General features: G+C 41.1%; 2 protein-coding genes across 7 annotated transcripts in view; both read left to right on the top strand.

Moving 5' to 3' along the window:
• ahcyl2b (adenosylhomocysteinase like 2b) overlaps positions 1-12,537 on the top strand; it is a 50,159-nt gene extending 37,622 nt beyond the window's left edge. For 3 of the 4 annotated variants that reach the window (XM_004560820.3, XM_076875900.1, XM_004560822.4), the window contains exons 8-17: positions 588-704; positions 875-938; positions 2,008-2,096; positions 2,179-2,249; positions 3,051-3,145; positions 4,616-4,714; positions 6,547-6,615; positions 6,714-6,792; positions 7,589-7,709; positions 9,319-12,537. In XM_004560820.3, coding sequence (XP_004560877.1) covers positions 588-704; positions 875-938; positions 2,008-2,096; positions 2,179-2,249; positions 3,051-3,145; positions 4,616-4,714; positions 6,547-6,615; positions 6,714-6,792; positions 7,589-7,709; positions 9,319-9,325 — 811 coding nt within the window. In that variant the 3' untranslated portion in view covers positions 9,326-12,537. Of the gene's footprint in view, positions 1-587; positions 705-874; positions 939-2,007; positions 2,097-2,178; positions 2,250-3,050; positions 3,146-4,615; positions 4,715-6,546; positions 6,616-6,713; positions 6,793-7,588; positions 7,714-9,318 lie in introns of those variants that run through there. The other variant, XM_012921754.3, reaches the window with a different exon arrangement.
• A 1,546-nt stretch (positions 12,538-14,083) lies between these two features.
• strip2 (striatin interacting protein 2) overlaps positions 14,084-17,942 on the top strand; it is a 30,928-nt gene continuing 27,069 nt past the window's right edge. The window contains exon 1 of one of the 3 annotated variants that reach the window (XM_004560825.6): positions 14,084-14,377. In XM_004560825.6, the coding sequence (XP_004560882.1) occupies positions 14,357-14,377 (21 nt within the window). In that variant the 5' untranslated portion in view covers positions 14,084-14,356. Of the gene's footprint in view, positions 14,468-17,942 lie in introns of all 3 variants that reach the window. The other 2 variants (XM_004560823.6, XM_004560824.6) reach the window with 2 other exon arrangements.

Below are 17,942 nucleotides of genomic sequence, written 5' to 3'. Positions count from 1 at the left end.
TGATCTTGTTTGTTTGGTGTTTTGTTTTTTAAATCACAGCTATGAGAAATATGCATTCATGCTGTGTAAGCATGAATGCGCTAACCAGCTAGCCCATTATTAGTGCAGTCGTCTTGGAGATGCATGTCAATGAATTTTAGGGCTGAGCTTGTGATTGAGCCCCAGTGGGAGGGGGTTATTTGTTTAGATGAGGAGTACAGCATCTACCTCCAGATGAATGAGACATTCCACCTTTAGGTAGATAAAACCAGGTGCTGTAAATGTGTCTGTTAATGTGCTGGTTTGTGTATTTATTTCTCACTGAAGAAGTGTTTACATAATCTGTGGTGTGCCAACATCACCATCTAGTGGTGAATATGTTCTCCACTGTATATTTGTGGCATGGTAGCAAAATTTCAACTTCATTTGCGCAAATAGAAACACATCAGTTAAATCTAAATGATAAAACAAATCCTTTCAAAGATTTAAGCAGCAGCTTCTCCTGTCAGGATTAATTTGCCACCTTTCTTCCAGTCATTGAATTAAGAGACATGATTGTATTCTGATGTAAAGTTTAAATGTTTTTTGGTGTGTGTTTGTGTGTGCAGGTTATATCAGCTGTCCAAGGCCGGGAAACTCTGCGTTCCAGCCATGAATGTCAACGATTCAGTCACCAAGCAGAAATTTGACAACCTGTACTGCTGCAGAGAGTCCATCTTAGACGGGTAGGAAATGCTCTCCTGTTGAACCTTGTTAGAATTATAAAACAGGCCAAGTTTTTTGTTTCTAATAACATGCATTGCTGCAAGGTGTATACACCCGCATCCAGTCTGCTCCAAACAGTGTGAATAAATATTGGGTCGCCTGTGTGTTATAACAGTGTTTCTGTCCTCAGCCTGAAGAGGACTACTGACGTCATGTTTGGAGGCAAACAGGTGGTGGTGTGTGGATATGGAGAGGTAAGGCCACCGTCCTCGTCACGCACCTTTCTTGTTCACACAGTGATGCAAACACTGAAGCCTTGTCCTGTCTCCTGTGAGTTCGCTTATGCACATGAACAGATTTCAATGTAGCACGACAAGTTAGATAATTGTTGTCGGCCTTTTTGAGGCATCTAAGTAAGGATGGGGTTTTGCTAAGGCCGTGGCAATTAAATTTGTAAAAGGCTGGCTTGAACTTGATTAATACAGAACAAGCCACCAGAGAGTTTTGTGCTAATAGAACATCCAAGTGATGGTAGCAGAGGCCAGCTGCTGTGGATTTTTTTTTTTTTTTTTTAAAAGTACATAAATTTCTTTAAACCTTTTCTTTCTTTCTTTCTTTCTTTCTTTCTTTCTTTCTTTTTTTTTTTTTTCTTTTTCTTTGCTTTGGGTTTAAATTAAAACCTAACGGGGCTAATGTGTCAGTGTACAGTAGGAGGTCTTTTCTTTGAACCCAAGTGCTTAACTTACTGAGACACGATTGAATGAATTCTAAGTGCGCCTTGTGGTCAACGCTGTGTACCATAGTTGCTATTAAACTGGAACACGCTTCAAAACATAGCCCTTAGTTTTGACCTTTTTGTGTGTAACAGAGGACTTCGAGTAAAATTAAAATGTATGAGGTTTTAAAATGGTAAAAAGATTACTTCAAATTACTCCTATGTTAGTGCTTTGTCGTGGCGTAAGTAATCTGTCCTCTTCAGAGGATTTGGGGTCAAATTGTGGCCTGCATACTGACAAATGCAACCCAGTCAAGTAGGACGTACTGGTATTTATTTAATATAATATATTACTACTGAGTGACACTAAATGGACAGCAGTGCTACAAAATAGGTGGTTTGATCCTTGTTGCTTCCACGTGGCTCCTATTGTGTGACTGGTTGATTAAGAAACACGTCGTTTTCAGTTCTTTTTCTAAATAGTGAAATAGTGTGCACACTTAACACACTACATTCACTCAAACAGAAGCATCATGGACAGTTTCTGCATGTGATATGGGTTTATGTCCTTTGTGTTAACTCCATTTGTACTTTTTTTCTCTCCTCAGGTTGGAAAAGGCTGCTGCGCTGCCCTCAAAGCAATGGGCTCCATCGTCTACGTCACAGAGATCGACCCCATCTGTGCCTTGCAGGCCTGGTGAGACTTCTTCAGCTCTTGTTCTTCCTTTGTTGCCGTTGATGCTGCATTCATCTTACACACTTTCTTTAACCAACCGTAGCATGGACGGCTTCAGGCTGGTGAAACTCACCGAAGTCATCAGACAAGTGGATATCGTCATTACCTGCACAGGTTGGTTCAGCCGCTGTCCTTATCTGACAAGAAGAATCACAATGCAAAGAGAAATCCAGCTTAGATGTTGCATGTTAGGAGGATACAAAACATAAAGCAGTCCCTGGTATCATTCATTCAGGGTGCCTAAACGGATAATAAGTCCTTGTAATCAGTCTGCAGCAGCTACTAATAAAGTTCTTAACTCAGCAGCCAGCAAGTTGAGCGCTTGAAGCAGAGAATTACTCGCCCTCTCAGCTTCATTAGTCGGTGCTGCTGGCAGGCGAGCTGCAGAGGTCTGTCCTTAGGTGGAAATGGCAAAGATAACAGCAAAGATAATAAAAGGATTTGTGGCCTCAATAAAGTTCAAGAGTGTTGTGAAATAAAAGAAACAAATATATTAAAACACGCTGTCATAACTCTTATCTCACACATACACACAGCAGTCTCTTTGTTTGGTTTTTATTCACCTCTATCACGTCTGTTTTTTATTGCTTAGTAAAAGATTTTAGCTTGTTTTGATCTAAATAGATAAATACAAAACCATTTAAAATGCTCTATGTAGACAGGTGAGACTCTAAACTAAATTACATTCCCTAATTAACTTTGTTCAAGTCGTGCGATAAGTAATTAAATCATGAGCGATAAGGGCAATCCTCCTCCTTTTCCCCCCAGTACATAGATTTCAGAAAACCTGTTCAGTCCCTTTACAGCGTCGTATTTGATTAAAACCTCACGTACAGCCGAGCCTCTTTCCTTCCTCTGGAGATTTTTGCTTCCTCAACGTTTCGCTCTGTTCTTTGTGTCCTCTCCCCTCATCAGGCAATAAGAACGTTGTGGTGAGAGAGAACCTCGACCGCATGAAGAACGGCTGCATCGTCTGCAACATGGGACATTCCAACACTGAGATCGATGTGGTCAGTTGCCAGTTTGCACGAGGTCTAAATTGTAGTCATCTCATCAGATTTAGGCGTGTTAAAACACTGCCACTAGTTATCATTTTGGAAGACTGAACTACTCGATCGAGACTGTAAAAGATTTCTGCTCCCCTGTTAAATGTCCTCACGTCTGTAAAGCTTGACCTGGGGCAGTGATTGCTCATTGTTGTCATGGTAGCAGTCGACGTAGACTTGAGTAAGTGTGGCGTCAGTAAAAGGTCTGATCTATAACCTGCTGTTACACTCAGAAATAAACAAGACTGACAGATGGATAGTTAGTTTCCTAGAAAAACAGGAAAAATATGGAGCTGCCACTAGCCTTTCTTTGGTTACGTAATGCAAAAACTAGCAGACCTTTACAAGCTTTCAAACCATAAAGATTGTTAAGCTTTTATCCAGGGCAGCCATGAATCTTTGTCTTTGAAATACACATTTACCAATAAAAAAACCCCATAAAAATAAATCATTAAGTATCACCAGTCACATGCATGCAAGAACTTGCACCACACAGTGTAACTATCTTTGACCCATGTACACAATGAAATCAACCTGTGCAGCTGCATGTTTAAGATATTTGCTTCAGTACAAAAGGCTGTACCAGCAGAACACTTCAGAAAGACGCTTAATCATCTTCATATACAGAGATGAGCGGTTTAGGCTAATGTTAACAACAAATAGTGGATGGATGTCACATGTGCAGCTTTCTTTTTTACTTCCTTAATGTTTCAATGATGCTTTAAGCCTGTTTCAAGTGTGTAGCAGCAAAACGAGATTAATTTGTTGCCTTAACCTTAAGTTATTATAAGTTTCCCTGTTGTTTACGGAATCTTTTCAGGTCATTCATTTAGAGTTTACAGTACACTTGTGGAAATTGTGAAGATAAAAATCAAGAGGCTAGCCAGTCTGTGCGATAAGTCTGCTGGAATGGAAAGATAAGTTTAATGAGAGATGGCTGGACGTGGCGTTAACAAGAAACTTTTATTTCCTTTTTTCATTTTGACTTATTGTTCATTTCAACCAGTTAACACAAAAATCATATTTTCATATTTATTATGGGTGTGCTTTAAACATTCCAATCTACACCTCATATAAAATGATAATAAAGGTCTCAAAATGTCTTGTGAAACTTTTGTACTTGCAGACACCGGATGCACACTTTACCACTACTGTTAGTACCTTTATCAGTCTGTAACAGGCTAATAAAGCTTTCTGGTCATTAAAGATTGTACAGAAGTGTTTAGAAATTGGAACAAAGGGCAACGTGAGGATGTTTCAAAATCAGTAATAACAATGGGTGATGGACAAAGGAAATGGTTCATATGAAAGGAAGCTCTGAGTCACTCCAGTCCTGGAAATGAAGCGTGCTCAGTCAACATATGACTCGTGATGAGATGTCATAGAGCAAACAGCCAAATACAAATAACCGATGATGTCGTTTCTTCCTTATAGGCAAGTCTGCGGACTCCTGAACTCACCTGGGAGAGAGTGCGCTCTCAGGTGGACCACGTAATCTGGCCTGATGGAAAGAGGATAGTCCTGCTGGCAGAGGTAAACACACCCAGCCACGCGTCTTCCTTCTAATCCTGGTGTCTAATTGGCATCAGTTCAGTCCGGGGTACAACAACAGGCAACTAGACATTTTTGGTGTGATGATGTTGATAATATGTCCATATTTAAATAAATGGTTGCCATAAAGTGATTCATGGTGCTGCGATACAAAAACAGAATGTAAAATCCTAGAAGAAAACTTTTACTTTATTTAGAGAGCTGGATATTCCACTTTTCATTCTTTCATTCTCTTAAGCACCTCTTTGTGTAACTGGAAGTCAGGAGTACTTTTGTAAGACAGAGAACCCCTAGCTAGTGCTGTTCTGCATTACTTTGTATGTAGACTGTAACTGGCAGGCAAACAGCCACTCAAACAGAGCAGTACATAATGCATTAATGTTAGCAGGCAAAATAATCGAATAACGTGTCCAAATTTATGCCTAAAACACCAAGTTGTCTGTGTTCAGACAGCAGAACCTTGTGAATGCTTTCTTCTGCGTTGATACCACAAATATCCCCGTATGGTTTGTCATCAGAGTCACAAACTGTATTGGGTTTATGGCCATTTAAAGAGCACTTTGTAAAATGGGCCCACTGCCATGACAATGTTTAAGAAAATAATTTTAAAGGATTAAATACAGTAGACGTTTACACAGACGATGTTTAACCACATCCGTTAAATTATCTTCAAGTTCGACTGCTTTCAGGGCGTATTCTTGCTTTTAGGCGAGTTTATTCATCCTATTTTCTCCTCTGATTTAATCACTTTGGAAACCTCTTTGGCAGAGTTATCCTCTCATATTTAATAATTGGTTGATTAATCATCATTTAAAATATTCTTTTGTAATGTAGTGCAAGTTGTTATGGAATAAACACATAAACAGGACACTTACCCTGCAAACTTTTTTGCAACTTTACTTGCAGTAATATGCACACACTCACCCCCTGATCATGAATATTTTAGGATAAGATGAGGTGTGTGTGCGTATGTGACAGAATGAGAGCAGTCCAACAGGGCCAGACAGGCAAACTGCCAGCCTGTCAATGCCTGCCTCTCTGAGGCTGTTTGATCTGCAGAAGTTTTAACCACATCAGTAGATTTGCGCCTCCATCCTCACCTCACCTGCCTCCAGATCACTCTGTTCTGATCCTTAAAATAGAGCAGTGCTCCAAAAATGCCATTCAGTTTAAATATACAAAACAACATCTGATCCTTTAGTATAGCTAACATTTGGATGTTTAAAGTTTATTTAAATTGTGGCTCTGTCCAAAAAAAGGAAGTTATTTTTTTGTTCCCTTTTTGTGTCCCAGTGTAATAATGCACACTCAGGCATTTATGTCATATTTATGAGCATTATTAAGCTGTAAGATGGTTCACAGACAGCTGCTTTATCATGTGAAAATGCACACAGCACTAGCGAGCAGCGTGTGTGTGAACTTCAGTGTGTACAGCAAATTAAACCCCTGTGTGGAGTTTCTGTTCTGCTTTCATCATCCAGCAACAACAGTTGAACGGCAGTCTGTTCCCCTCTCTTCGTGTAGCTTTTCAGTTTCAGAGGGATGGCCACTCGGTGCATAGTTAGCAACATCTGTCTTCATCAGTAAGCTAATGCACAGCAGTTTCATTCATTAACAGGACTGACTGCAGCGTTACACAGCTGATACACAGTCGATTTGTTGAGGGACACCGAGATCTGAGTTTATTGATTCCTTTTCATGATGCCGCCCAAAAGGTACATTTTTACACAAAGGCGCGAGCCTGTATGTGTATTTTTGACTTGTACTCTAACCTTGTGTTGTTGTTTTTGTTTTGTTTTTTCCCTCCTGTCCAGGGTCGTCTGCTGAACCTCAGCTGTTCCACTGTGCCCACTTTCGTTCTCTCAATCACTGCCACCACTCAGGTAAAGCTGTGGATCAATTTGTCTCATTTATATTGTCGCATATGTTTGGCTTGTTACACTTTGCATTGCTGCATTTGTGTGTGTGTGGATCTGTCCAGGCACTGGCACTGATAGAGCTCTACAATGCCCCTGAAGGACGGTACAAACAGGATGTTTACCTGCTGCCCAAGAAGATGGGTAAGAGTACCATCATTTCTGGATGTGTTAAAGTAGTGGATGTTTGTATTAAACATTTCAAATAACGACTTTGGCATTCAAGTAATTTCAGTCAGGCTCTTAGGTTTTAGGCAAAAGCTCCACCAACTTGTTGTTCAAACCTTCTGTCTTCAAGGGGATGATGAAGATGAACTGCAGGGCTGTGCCTAACCCCAGTGTGAGATAAATACGAATTATTTTGGACTTTATCATAGTAGTTTTTTATGATTTAGAGTCCACTTTGATATCAGAACACATAAAAACCTCTTGTGTAACAAATACCATCTACGTGGATGTACAGGATGTGATTACAGCATGTTAGAAGCCCTGCAGACAGACTACATTTATCTCTGCAGACAGACTCATCTGTTCAGTCCAGAGTCGTCTCCCCGGATAGCAAATCACTCACAGCAGAGTGAATCCTGTGTATCTGTAGACACATGTGTGCATGTCTGCCGCTTGTCACATCTCTGAGCCGTCTCTCAGAGGCTGAGAGCAGAGCGCACATATCGTAAAGAGAAAAACAAGGAGAAGAATGTAGGTCGGTCTGTAAGCAACTGCCACTGTTATCACAACACACACTGACACAGAGGTGGGAGAGGGCCGGGTTCGGATAAGGAAGAGAAGAATGCGGTCAGAGAAAGGGAAAAAGGAAGACGGTTATCACTGCAGAAGAAAACAGCTGGGAAATCCTGCTACTTCCTGTTCTCATTTAAATGATTAATCAAACATGGACGCCTGGTGAATGTAAGCACGTTCTCTCGCTCTTGCCCTTCAGATGAGTATGTGGCCAGCCTGCATCTCCCAACATTTGATGCGCATCTTACAGAGCTGAGCGACGAGCAGGCCAAGTACCTGGGCTTAAACAAGAACGGGCCCTTTAAGCCAAATTACTATAGGTAAGCAAACACCTCAGCGCACTTGCACTGTTTTGAGTGGCTGACATATAATCCCGTAATTCAAATAATGATCCCGTGTGTATGTACTTGTTATTAAATTGACATAGTGTACCACACCCTCTTATTAAAGCTAAATCCTTTCAAAGACCCTGTTGAATACTGGTGGGTTTAGCTTTCTAATCAGCCTTTTCACCAAGCGACTTTAGGTCTGAATGTTAATGAGCTACAGCAGCCACCAGGTATCGCACCACTATAGCCATGCTTTGTTTTGAGCAAGAGGTTGGTTATCTTGGGAGATTAATACATGCAGGTGTTTTGTCTACCAGCTCCATATAGACTCAGAACCTAAACTTCTGTGTCGCGCTTACTGTTCAGGTCATGGTCCATTTCAACGTAAACACAAATTTGCAAGTAAAGAGCAGCGTCGCTGGACTGATGCTGTGCAGTAGTGATGTGTGATACGGTATCCGCCCAATGCGACGAAAATGCAGAGCCAGTATTCCTGATACAAAGTAAAGATACTGGTATTTTTGACTTATAATGGGATCTTATGTTGAGGATAGCTGTGTGACATTAATAAGAGATGAATCATCATCATGACTGAAACATTTTGTTCACTGGATCTGTCTGAAGGCATTTCTTCCTCCTCATTGTTTCTTTTGCTGCTCATTCCAGGAAGAAGCTGTTTCTGTTTTGTGATCTTTCATGTATTCAAATAAGTTGGTGGTGTTGCCAAAGTAGAGAATTTCCCTTCAACACGCATCACTGCTTGCAGTGTTTTCATTTACCGCCTACTAAATACAGCAGAGTAGGGAGGAGGGGGCGGAGCCAAGTGTGTTTGTATGGAGTGCATTGGGCTTATAGGAGACAAACAAAAGCATCACTCCTATCCTGGTAGTATTAGCCACTGCTAATACCAGCATTGCTGTGGACGCTATCACAATTTCAGTCGATCCCCCCAAACCCTAACAAGTAGGGCATGGCTAAACTGAAAGAGGAAAATTTAAAGTTGATCTGGATCCGTAATTGAATCCAGGATTATCTAGAAGGAATCTTTACCGTTGAAGGATAAAGTGGCATTTTGCATTTCCTCCCAAGATCAAACCGGAGAGCTTTTGTTTGTTAGGCAAATGTGCAAATTTCAACACTCACATCCCGTCACATCTTCACAAATGTATATCAAATTAAAAGAAGACAAAAAATATGGAGACGTCATTTTAAAGTTTTGAGGATAATAATCCAGATCAAGGGGTTCGATAAATGTAGTTTTGGTGCATGGATGCAGTCTCAGGCTGCTGTGGATGGACATTTGTTAAACCATTAGGTGAGGCCATGGTTACAGCAATGCCTGTCTGTCAGCCTGAAGGAGCTGCTTCACTCGACTCTCCTCGTCTGTGCAGAACTGTAATGAAAAGCATCAGATTAACAACAAAGTTTGGTTTTTAGATATATTTGGGTATATATTATCATTTAAATTTGCATTTGGTTTATCCAAAATGATTTTGATTTCTTCCTTTGACACCTGTACATCAGTTTAACCTGCTTGTTTCCGCCACAGTCAGTTCAGTTGCTCCGACAGCTGCTAACATGTATGTTCTTTGTTTTTAAGGTATTAGCCAAGTGTTGTGGGAAGAAGAACTCCGTGAATCATACAGACTGGTAGCGGAGGACAGGAGGGAGGACACAACAGCCAATACACCTGCTTTATATGTAAGGGAGAAGGGGGCGGAGCTCTGAACGAGCCTGCAGGGTGGGGGTGGGGAGGGGCGTGGCTTTCCCTGCTTATGGCAGTCGTTTTATTTATCCCCCGCCTGATAACAGTAATAATAACAATAATAACATTAACTACACCTCGGAGCTGCTCCTGCCATTCACCTCGAGCTAGCTCCCAAACCCCGTCTCCCGCTCACTCGTCATTTCATCATTTCCACCCGGTCCTCTTCAGACGCTCATTTGTATGTAGAGTCGTATGTAAACCTCCATCCTCCCTTCCACGTTGCCAGATCTTTTATCGTTTATCTGTTAAATATGAAATTACTGAAGCTAAAGATATATACTATATTAAAAAAAAATCTTGATTTAAAAAAAACAAAAAAACTGTGTGAATGAAGACCACCTTTGAAGATTTATCTTGTGTCGGACAATTTTTCCTGTCCCTTATTTTTGTCGTCTTTTCTTTTCTACTTGTGATTTTTTTTTCTTCTCTTTTTTTGTGTATTATTGGGGTGGGACGGGTGGGGCTAGACTGAGGGTTTAGGCGGGGGTCTCAGGGTCCAATCATATCGTTTTATTTGATTGCGAATTGTCTGTTTTTAAGTTGGTTTTTTTTAGTATGCTCTTATGTCACTACGGGTCACCCTGTAGTTTTTCTTTCTTCCTTTGTTTTTTAAAACGTGACTGGAGGGTGACCCCCGCCAGCCCCTCACCCAAACACCTGTCACTCAAACCCACAGTGAAACCATCTCATTCGCTGCTCTTCTTTCTCACCCGCTCTAGCGACGCCAGTGTTGAAGTAATGAAAAGTATTTTTATTTGGTCCTTCACTTAAACAAGAATACTGTAGTAAAAGCATGGCAGGCTTTTGGATCATCACGAGGGTATACTGTGTATTTAGATGTTTATAAAGAAAAGATTTTTCTATCTTTCGTTTATTTCCTCTCCTCTAATATCATTGCAGTATAATGTTCTAATGATGCGTGTAATAAATATACTCGAACTCTCGTTTTAAATACTGTGAGAAAATATTTACAGAAATACCAAACAGCAGCCACCCTGGTACGTAAAGGAGCAGCTCACCTCAAAAATCAAATGTAGTTAGTTAGTTTGTTTGTTTTCTTTCAAATGTAGGTTGTAGCTTTGTTTGGATCTGCCTTCTCTTGAACGTCATGGAACTAAAAAGCATTACCTTCTCTTCTAGTTCTTGGAGCATTAAAAAAAATCGATCTGAAACTAGGTAGCAGGATTACTTTCGCAAAATTATGCTCCGGCTATTCAAGATAAAGGAACAAAACTCCACCCAAATATTGTGAGCAGCTTCATGTAGGAACTGTTTCCTTCCTGCTGAATTACAACAACCCTCTCACTCATAACGCTTATTTTTGTGACAGGGTGTGAACACTAATGGGTGTCCCCCGTCCCCTGAGCTGTTTGTTTGGCTGATGTAGACAGAAGAAAGAAAATAGTTCCTACATGAAACCTCCAATAACAAGATGAGATTTTTACCCACACCCTGCTGGGCAGGCGGCGTAGACACCCAGGTTTGTGAATGTGATAACTCGAGAATGAAACGATGTATGATTTTTAACTTGATACCATAGTTGCATCTACTAGAAGGCCAACAGTATTTTTGAGTTACCGCTTTAAGCAAAACCCCACTTACGTCCATTATATTTAAGAGAAGGCAGACGCCTCTACAGCATACATCTCTATCTGTGCAGTGTACATTGTGGATAAAATAACACTAAATGCCAGTATAATCTATTTAATAAATGACTGTGAGGTGAGCTGTCCCATTAAGCAGATTTCTTCTGTCAGGTCCTCAGTAAAACACATGGTGCTGTTAAGAATTACTGTATTTGCCATAATCAGATGACACAACTCTTTGGTACTCACAGATGAGTTGAGCTTACAAATGAAAGACGGCACGCACACGACATCTCTGACGTGCACTAGCCTTTCAGGTCCATTTCCGCCTTTTCTCCCACCCGGAAGGCGCTTTCTTTCTTTGTCTGTCTTTCTTATGGCTGTAATGAGCTGCACAGTCGCCATCCACTGCAGCTCGTCCCCAGCTGAGCTGACATTTGAAATTAGAAAAGCCCTGACAGTGATTTCACCTGAAGTGTACCCCGCTGCCACACCGGCTCTGCACCTGAACCGATCACAATCTCTTCTGGCGTGCTGCGAGACGCCGCCAGCTCTGCTTTCACACACTAGGATCAAACGCACACAGAGTGGCTCATTACCCAAGTCTGAAAGTTTACTGTATCGTACTAGATATGAAAGGTAACAGTAAAAGTTTTATTTTTTGAAAAGGTGGGAGTGGCACAAAAAAACTTTGTTTACCAGTTGAATAAGTATGCTTTTGCAGGTCAGTTTAATCAAGTAGTTCAGGATTTATTTTGAAGGGTTCCTGAGAGGGCTTGTACTACCTATTTGACAAGGTTTCACGCATCTGTTGAAATTTTGGTCAAATAAATAAATAAAACTGTTCCTTTTTTGTTTTAGGCAAAAATAAGAACAATATGGGAACCCTTTAGTCAAACTCCTATACTGAGTCCCTTTCATCCGTCTCTTCATGTTGTTGACTGCTTGTCTGTAGTACTTAAACCTTTTGTCTTAAGTCTTTTTTCTTCCTTTTGTGCGCGCGTGTGTGAACGAGCGTGATGACGACGACGACGGTGCACATCTAAATGTCTCTCTGTATTTGTAAGCATCCTTTCTGTTTTGTAGGCCATAGTTGCTTTGTTACCAGCTGCCTCAGGATCCTAGCCTGTGTGTTAGGGGTGGAGAAACCGTTTTGTTTTTCCGTCAGCGCTCTGCTGACCGGGTAGGCGGGGGAAGACACCAGCATCATAGATGTATATACATACTATATGCAGATATGACAACCTTTAAAAGTATAGGAAGGTAAAAGAAGAATTGACACCTGTATTTATTGTTGTAAATCCTCATACTGTTCAAACTGACAAAAATTCAACATGTTTTAAGTTGTCTAATAAAGAAAAAATAAACCCTATGTTTAAATATTGCAAGTGATAATGTTAGATGATGAGCAATAATGACAAAATTCTGTAATCTGAATGAATAAAAAAATGGGGAAAAAAAGTTATTCCTTTGTGTGCTGCTTTATTTCTGCTACATTTAATACACAGTCACCCAGTGTGTTCACATACAGAGGGTTTTTTTTTATGTCGCAGCCTGTGTTGTGTCATCGTGGATTGGTTTCTAGTTGTATTTATGTGCCGTGGAAGAAGAAGACACATGCAGCTGCTGAGGTCTGTCACAGCCACAGTGAGCTCATCTGAGCCAGCAGCAGTCAGACGGGGACATCTCTGACATCAGCTGAGCCGAGCTGGCTCTGAGCCTCTATTTATTCTAGAAACATTAGTCAAGTTTATGTGAGCAGATTACTTTAAATAGAATCGTATTGTATGTGTGTTACACTATAATCCAGTTACATTCTATTTCAGCTTGTTTCTTTTGAAGCATTTAAAATGAGGTTTGGTTTGGGTGCTACAACAGTAATGTGCAAGCTTAGTTTCTTATATGAAGTGTCACTGTGACAAATTGCAGTGTTTAAGGTGGAGGGAGAGGGTGGCCTGAAGTGGGCACAGCAGTGGAGCCAGACGGGTTTTATCAAGGTCACCAGACTGCCACCATTAATTTCACAGGGGTGGCTCTGAAACTCACTGCTTCTTACTACACTGCATTCATGCCAGTGTAATACACAATGAGGACTCATTATTAACATTTATTTAACCAACTATTTCCCAACCAGAGAATAGACATCAGTAGTTGCCAACTGGTCTCTAGGTTTGTTCACTGGAGCCTTATTCACGTAACCCTACAGCAAACAACTTAATGTTACATCTGTCATGTGAATAGATCCACCACTGTTGTCTGCTGCCATCTTTTACATACAGTCTGTAGTCAGGCCTTTTGAAGCTGCCTTGACCCACCTTTAAGAGAAATTAACCCTGATGATACCATTGGAATAGTTTTTAGACCAAACCTGAGCTGTGGCCTGGAATTTATAACAGAAAATAGGAAACCTCGTCCTTGCAAAAACTGTCTGTAGGTACTTTGCAGTTTGTCTGCTACCATGAAACTAAACAGTTAATGTTTTTGATAAATCCAATTTGCCTTCCTAAAAAAAAAATCGTCCATCAACTGAAATCACATAAAATTCTGAAAGTGAGTACTTGAGTTACATTTAGACTAGAGTTCTAGAGTTCCTCACATCACTGTGTTTTTGTAGCTCCTGTGTTGTGTCTGCTGATCTTGGCCTGCGATGGATTTAACCACCAGTAAATTACTATTTAACCTTGAACTCTCTCACCTCCCCCACTGCCCTAGGCCATGTGGCACAAGCCTGCTCTGAACTGTTCACTCCAATCATGTCATCTTAAGTGGTTTTTCCACAGTCAGGGGGCTGTGTGTGTTTCAGTCTGCAGGACAATCCCCTCACAGCCACACATCAATAATTCACAGGGGAAAGTGACAGGAGGTGAAATGACAAATGAAGATGCACACACGTGAAGTGATCTGCGACAGTGACATCACGGCTGACGGCAGACTGTGTGGCAGCTCAGCAAAGGGGATGCAGCAGTTATTTTTATAAGATGTAGGTGCTTCTAATACTTTGAGTCATTCAACCTCCACTTTAGTACACTGACATCGTTTTGGTTCCATGTGTCAGCTGATGCGACTCTATTTAACTCCGCCCTCTCGGTTCGAGCAGGGACAGCGAATCAAACATATCGGGAGGGGGGGGGAGTCGCAACAGCAGCAGAAGGAGGAGGAGGAGATCCTCAACTTGGCTCTCCGGAGTCGGTCCCCCCCTCCTGACTCGGTGCAGTCTTGAGCTGTCCACCGGATCGGTATGCACTATCCGCGGAGGAGGAAGTGAGCCGAGCCGACCGTGAAAGATGCAGACGGAGGACATGGAGGTACCTATCATTAATAACCTTAACGATAACGGCGACAGACAGAGGCCGAAAGGGAAAGATGTGTTCAAGGATCAGCAGAAGGAGTCAGAGGTAAATTCAAGTACAGCACAGCGGGCTCCCACAGCTCCTGGTACAGGAGCGCACTGGACGGCTGTGTGTGCGTACGTGTGTGTATGTGTGTGTTGTTGCTGGGAAGCTTTCAGATCAGCTGAATGTCCTTTCCATGCAGCGAGTCGTCTTTGCTCCAGAGCATGCATGCGGGCAGACGGCGAGGTGTTATTTTGGCAGCGGCTCCTATAAATAACCCAGCGGTAATCCTACAGCGGTGCTCAGCGTGGGGGACTGCAGGTGGTGAAATGTGACTGCTGCTCCCAGGACCACCGAACGTAACTGCATATCATATTTATGTCCTCGTGGTGTCCTTATGGCATCTGGAGTGCATCCTCCATTTAATCAATCAGAGAATCGGATCGGTTTTTGGCAGTCCGCCTGCTCCTCAGATGAGCATTTATTGGTTTTATTTGGTATCTTTGTGAAAGGAGGGATTTGGTTTAGTACGCTTTCTTGGAAACTGAAATAAAAGTGGCTGCCAGACAATAAAACATGTGCAAATTTAAAATCTTTGAGGTTTGAACTACAGTATGAGTGATATACTGGTGGCACAATAATAAGCCGATGCTGGCCTGTTATAAATTTAGAATTGTTTGGGGCGCGTCAGAGACCTAATTTGGATGCTACAGTCCCACTAAATGTACAGTTGTTTCCAGTCCCATACATATCACCAGCAGGTGCCCTCCTCTGCCTTCTAGCTAGCTCTGGAGGCTGTTATCGTCTATTGTAAACTGATAAAAACAGAGAGGCACAAATGATGAAAATATGTAGTCAGCGTAAACGTTGTGAGTTAGAAAGTTTAAATTTGTAATGCGTTTTATATAAATGAGATTGTATTTTAACTCAAAGTGAATCAAGAAATTATCTCCCTAGACTATTAGACCATAATTGCCTTCTGAATTATTGCTACACGTCAGGGTGGATCAATGCTTTCATGTCATTTGCACCAAATATCGATCCTGTTGCAAATCGAGACTCATCCAACCAGGCAATGTTTGTTTTTTTCCAATCTTCTGCCTGATTTTAGTGAGCTTGTGCAAATTGTACCCTCAGTTTCCTCTTCTTAACCGGAAGGAGTGGGACCCATTGTGCTCTTCTGCTGCTTCAGCAGCAAAGATGCTCTCCTGCACATATTGGTTGTAACAAGTGATCATTTGAGCTACCGTTGCCTTCCTTTCAGCTTGAAGCAGTCTTGCCATCGGAGAAATCCCAGTAGATTATCACCTTTCTTCCCCCATTCTGATGCTCAGTTTGAATTTCCGCAGGCCGACTTGACTGCATCTACATGCCTAAATGTATTGACTTGTTGCCACATAACTGGATGATTAGTTATTTGCATAAACAAGCTGTTGAACAGGTATACTTAATGAAGTAGCTAGCAAGTGTATGTAAATAGAATATTGAGTAATATGTTGATATTAGAGCCTTTTTACTGTCTAAGAATTTGTACCTGCAAATCCAGTGAGTTTGTGTTTGAACTGCTGGGTGTACATTGGAATCAGCCAATAAATTTTTTATTTTTTTTTTATTTTTTTACATCATTGCAGTATCCTTTTTTTGATAAAAAAGACTGAGGCGGTCCCATAGGTCCGGTGTATAAGCATATTTTCTGTGGTTTAAAGAGTGTTTAGAGCCACCGTAGACGCTTATGGGAGTCACCTTCTGTAATATGGACCTGTAAGCTGTAATCTCCTCCGCTATTTCTAAATTTGACTGGCGAGGCTTGTTGTTAAGGCTCCCTCAGTGCTCGGCAGCTATAATTCATCCTCCTCATGAAAAAATTACTAGATGATGGGCTTCATTGGTGGGGTTACTCGGTCCAGATACATAAGAGATGTTACTCAGAGTGCGTTGAAGCCGAAACCATTCAGAGTGCTTTGAAAGAGGACGCTGAATGTTTTTTGGGGGAACTAGAGCATATTCATCATACGGTCAATGGATAGGGGGTTGGGGGTGAATGAATGAGGTTCCCTGGCCTCTACAGTTGAACCAGGAATCTCAAACCTTACTCAGTCGTGTACGTGACTGTTTGTCTTTCTTGCTGGCTGGAGTGGTCATCGGTTGTCCATGTTGGCATATGTTGGTAGGAGAGGGGGCGTTCAGCCTTGACACTGCGCCCGGTGTTTGCACGCTGATGCGGTGTAGAGCGTGCAAACACAGGAGCCGTGCCAGTTCAGTTTGGAGCCGGGGCAATTTTGGTTATCAGCTGGTGGCAAAGAGAAGAGGAATGGTAAACGAGAGTGAATGGGGGAAAAATGAAGGAGTGGAAGAGAGAGACTGGGTAATTGTAAGGAGAAATGTAAGAGTAGCAGCAGACGAAGAAGAGAGAGGAGAGGCATGAGAATTAAAGAGAAACATAAAGAGACGTGTCATTTCAGTTTGGGCAGAGGAGTTAACTTCAGTTTCAGGGATGCCAATGGAGGACTGAGGGACTAAGAGACTCAGTAATATAATCTATTTAAGTAATTTATCAAGGCTAATTAAGCCTAAGTGAAAGTGTTAACGGCCTTGAAAACAAGTCGCCTCAATCACTTTTACTTTCAGGAGTGGGCTCTTGCATGGTCACACAATTTTCAGTGTAAGCTAAACAGTTTGGGTTGTTCTTGAATTTTTGTATAGTCTTCTGCATAAAACTAATCGACTAAGAAAACTAGTAATCCTTGGAATTTTATGCATTGTTTAATTATTAATGATGAATAATGTTAATAAAGGATGGTTTTGTAATAGCTGTAATATTATAGTAGCTACTAATCAGATGAAGTTCACTTGATAAAAGTTGCCTGACAAAATTGTTTGTTCTGAAACATGTGTTTGTAATGCATGAAGTTAAAGAGAAGACCAAAAATAAGAACAAGTCCAAAGTAGGAATGTCACACTATCAGAAATGTTGTTATTGGTACTGGTACCAGCATTACTTACCTTAAAGCTATAAGTTAGATTTAGAGCCTAATAGACATGGGAGTTTTAAGACGAATACCATGCCGATAATTGACGAAAATTCGATATTTCGGCCAATGTTTTTTTTCTGCTTTCAGACACAAAAAACATAAACATACTTCTCTAATATTTGTTATGTGCATTTATTTATAAGTCTTTGGATTCTTTAATTATCTTGGACCTTAAAAAACAATGATTTCATTGTCAAAGATTACTCCTTTACCTTCCAAACATATGTTTGAAATAGGGAAGTTGCCCCCTGGTGGAAAAAATGTGCAACAGCAACACTCAAAACATGGTTTAAAGGCATTTCTCCCATCTATTCTTTACTTTTGGCCGAGCTCTAGTTAGGGTCTTGTGATGACACTAATTTCTGTCCTCTGCTCTCCTGGGCTTTCTGTTGTGTATGTTTTATCATGTGGGCTTGTCTGTGTGTAAAGCCCTTTCTCACATACACTAACCAGAGTGTGGTAATGTGAAGACATTAATACTCAAGGTGTAGATGACTCTGTAAATT

Source organism: Maylandia zebra, linkage group LG17 (genome assembly GCF_041146795.1).
Source record: "Maylandia zebra isolate NMK-2024a linkage group LG17, Mzebra_GT3a, whole genome shotgun sequence".
In the NCBI taxonomy this organism is placed as follows: domain Eukaryota; kingdom Metazoa; phylum Chordata; class Actinopteri; order Cichliformes; family Cichlidae; genus Maylandia; species Maylandia zebra.
The sequence above is the reverse complement of the archived record's forward strand: the minus strand, read 5'-3'. Positions and strand labels throughout refer to the sequence as shown.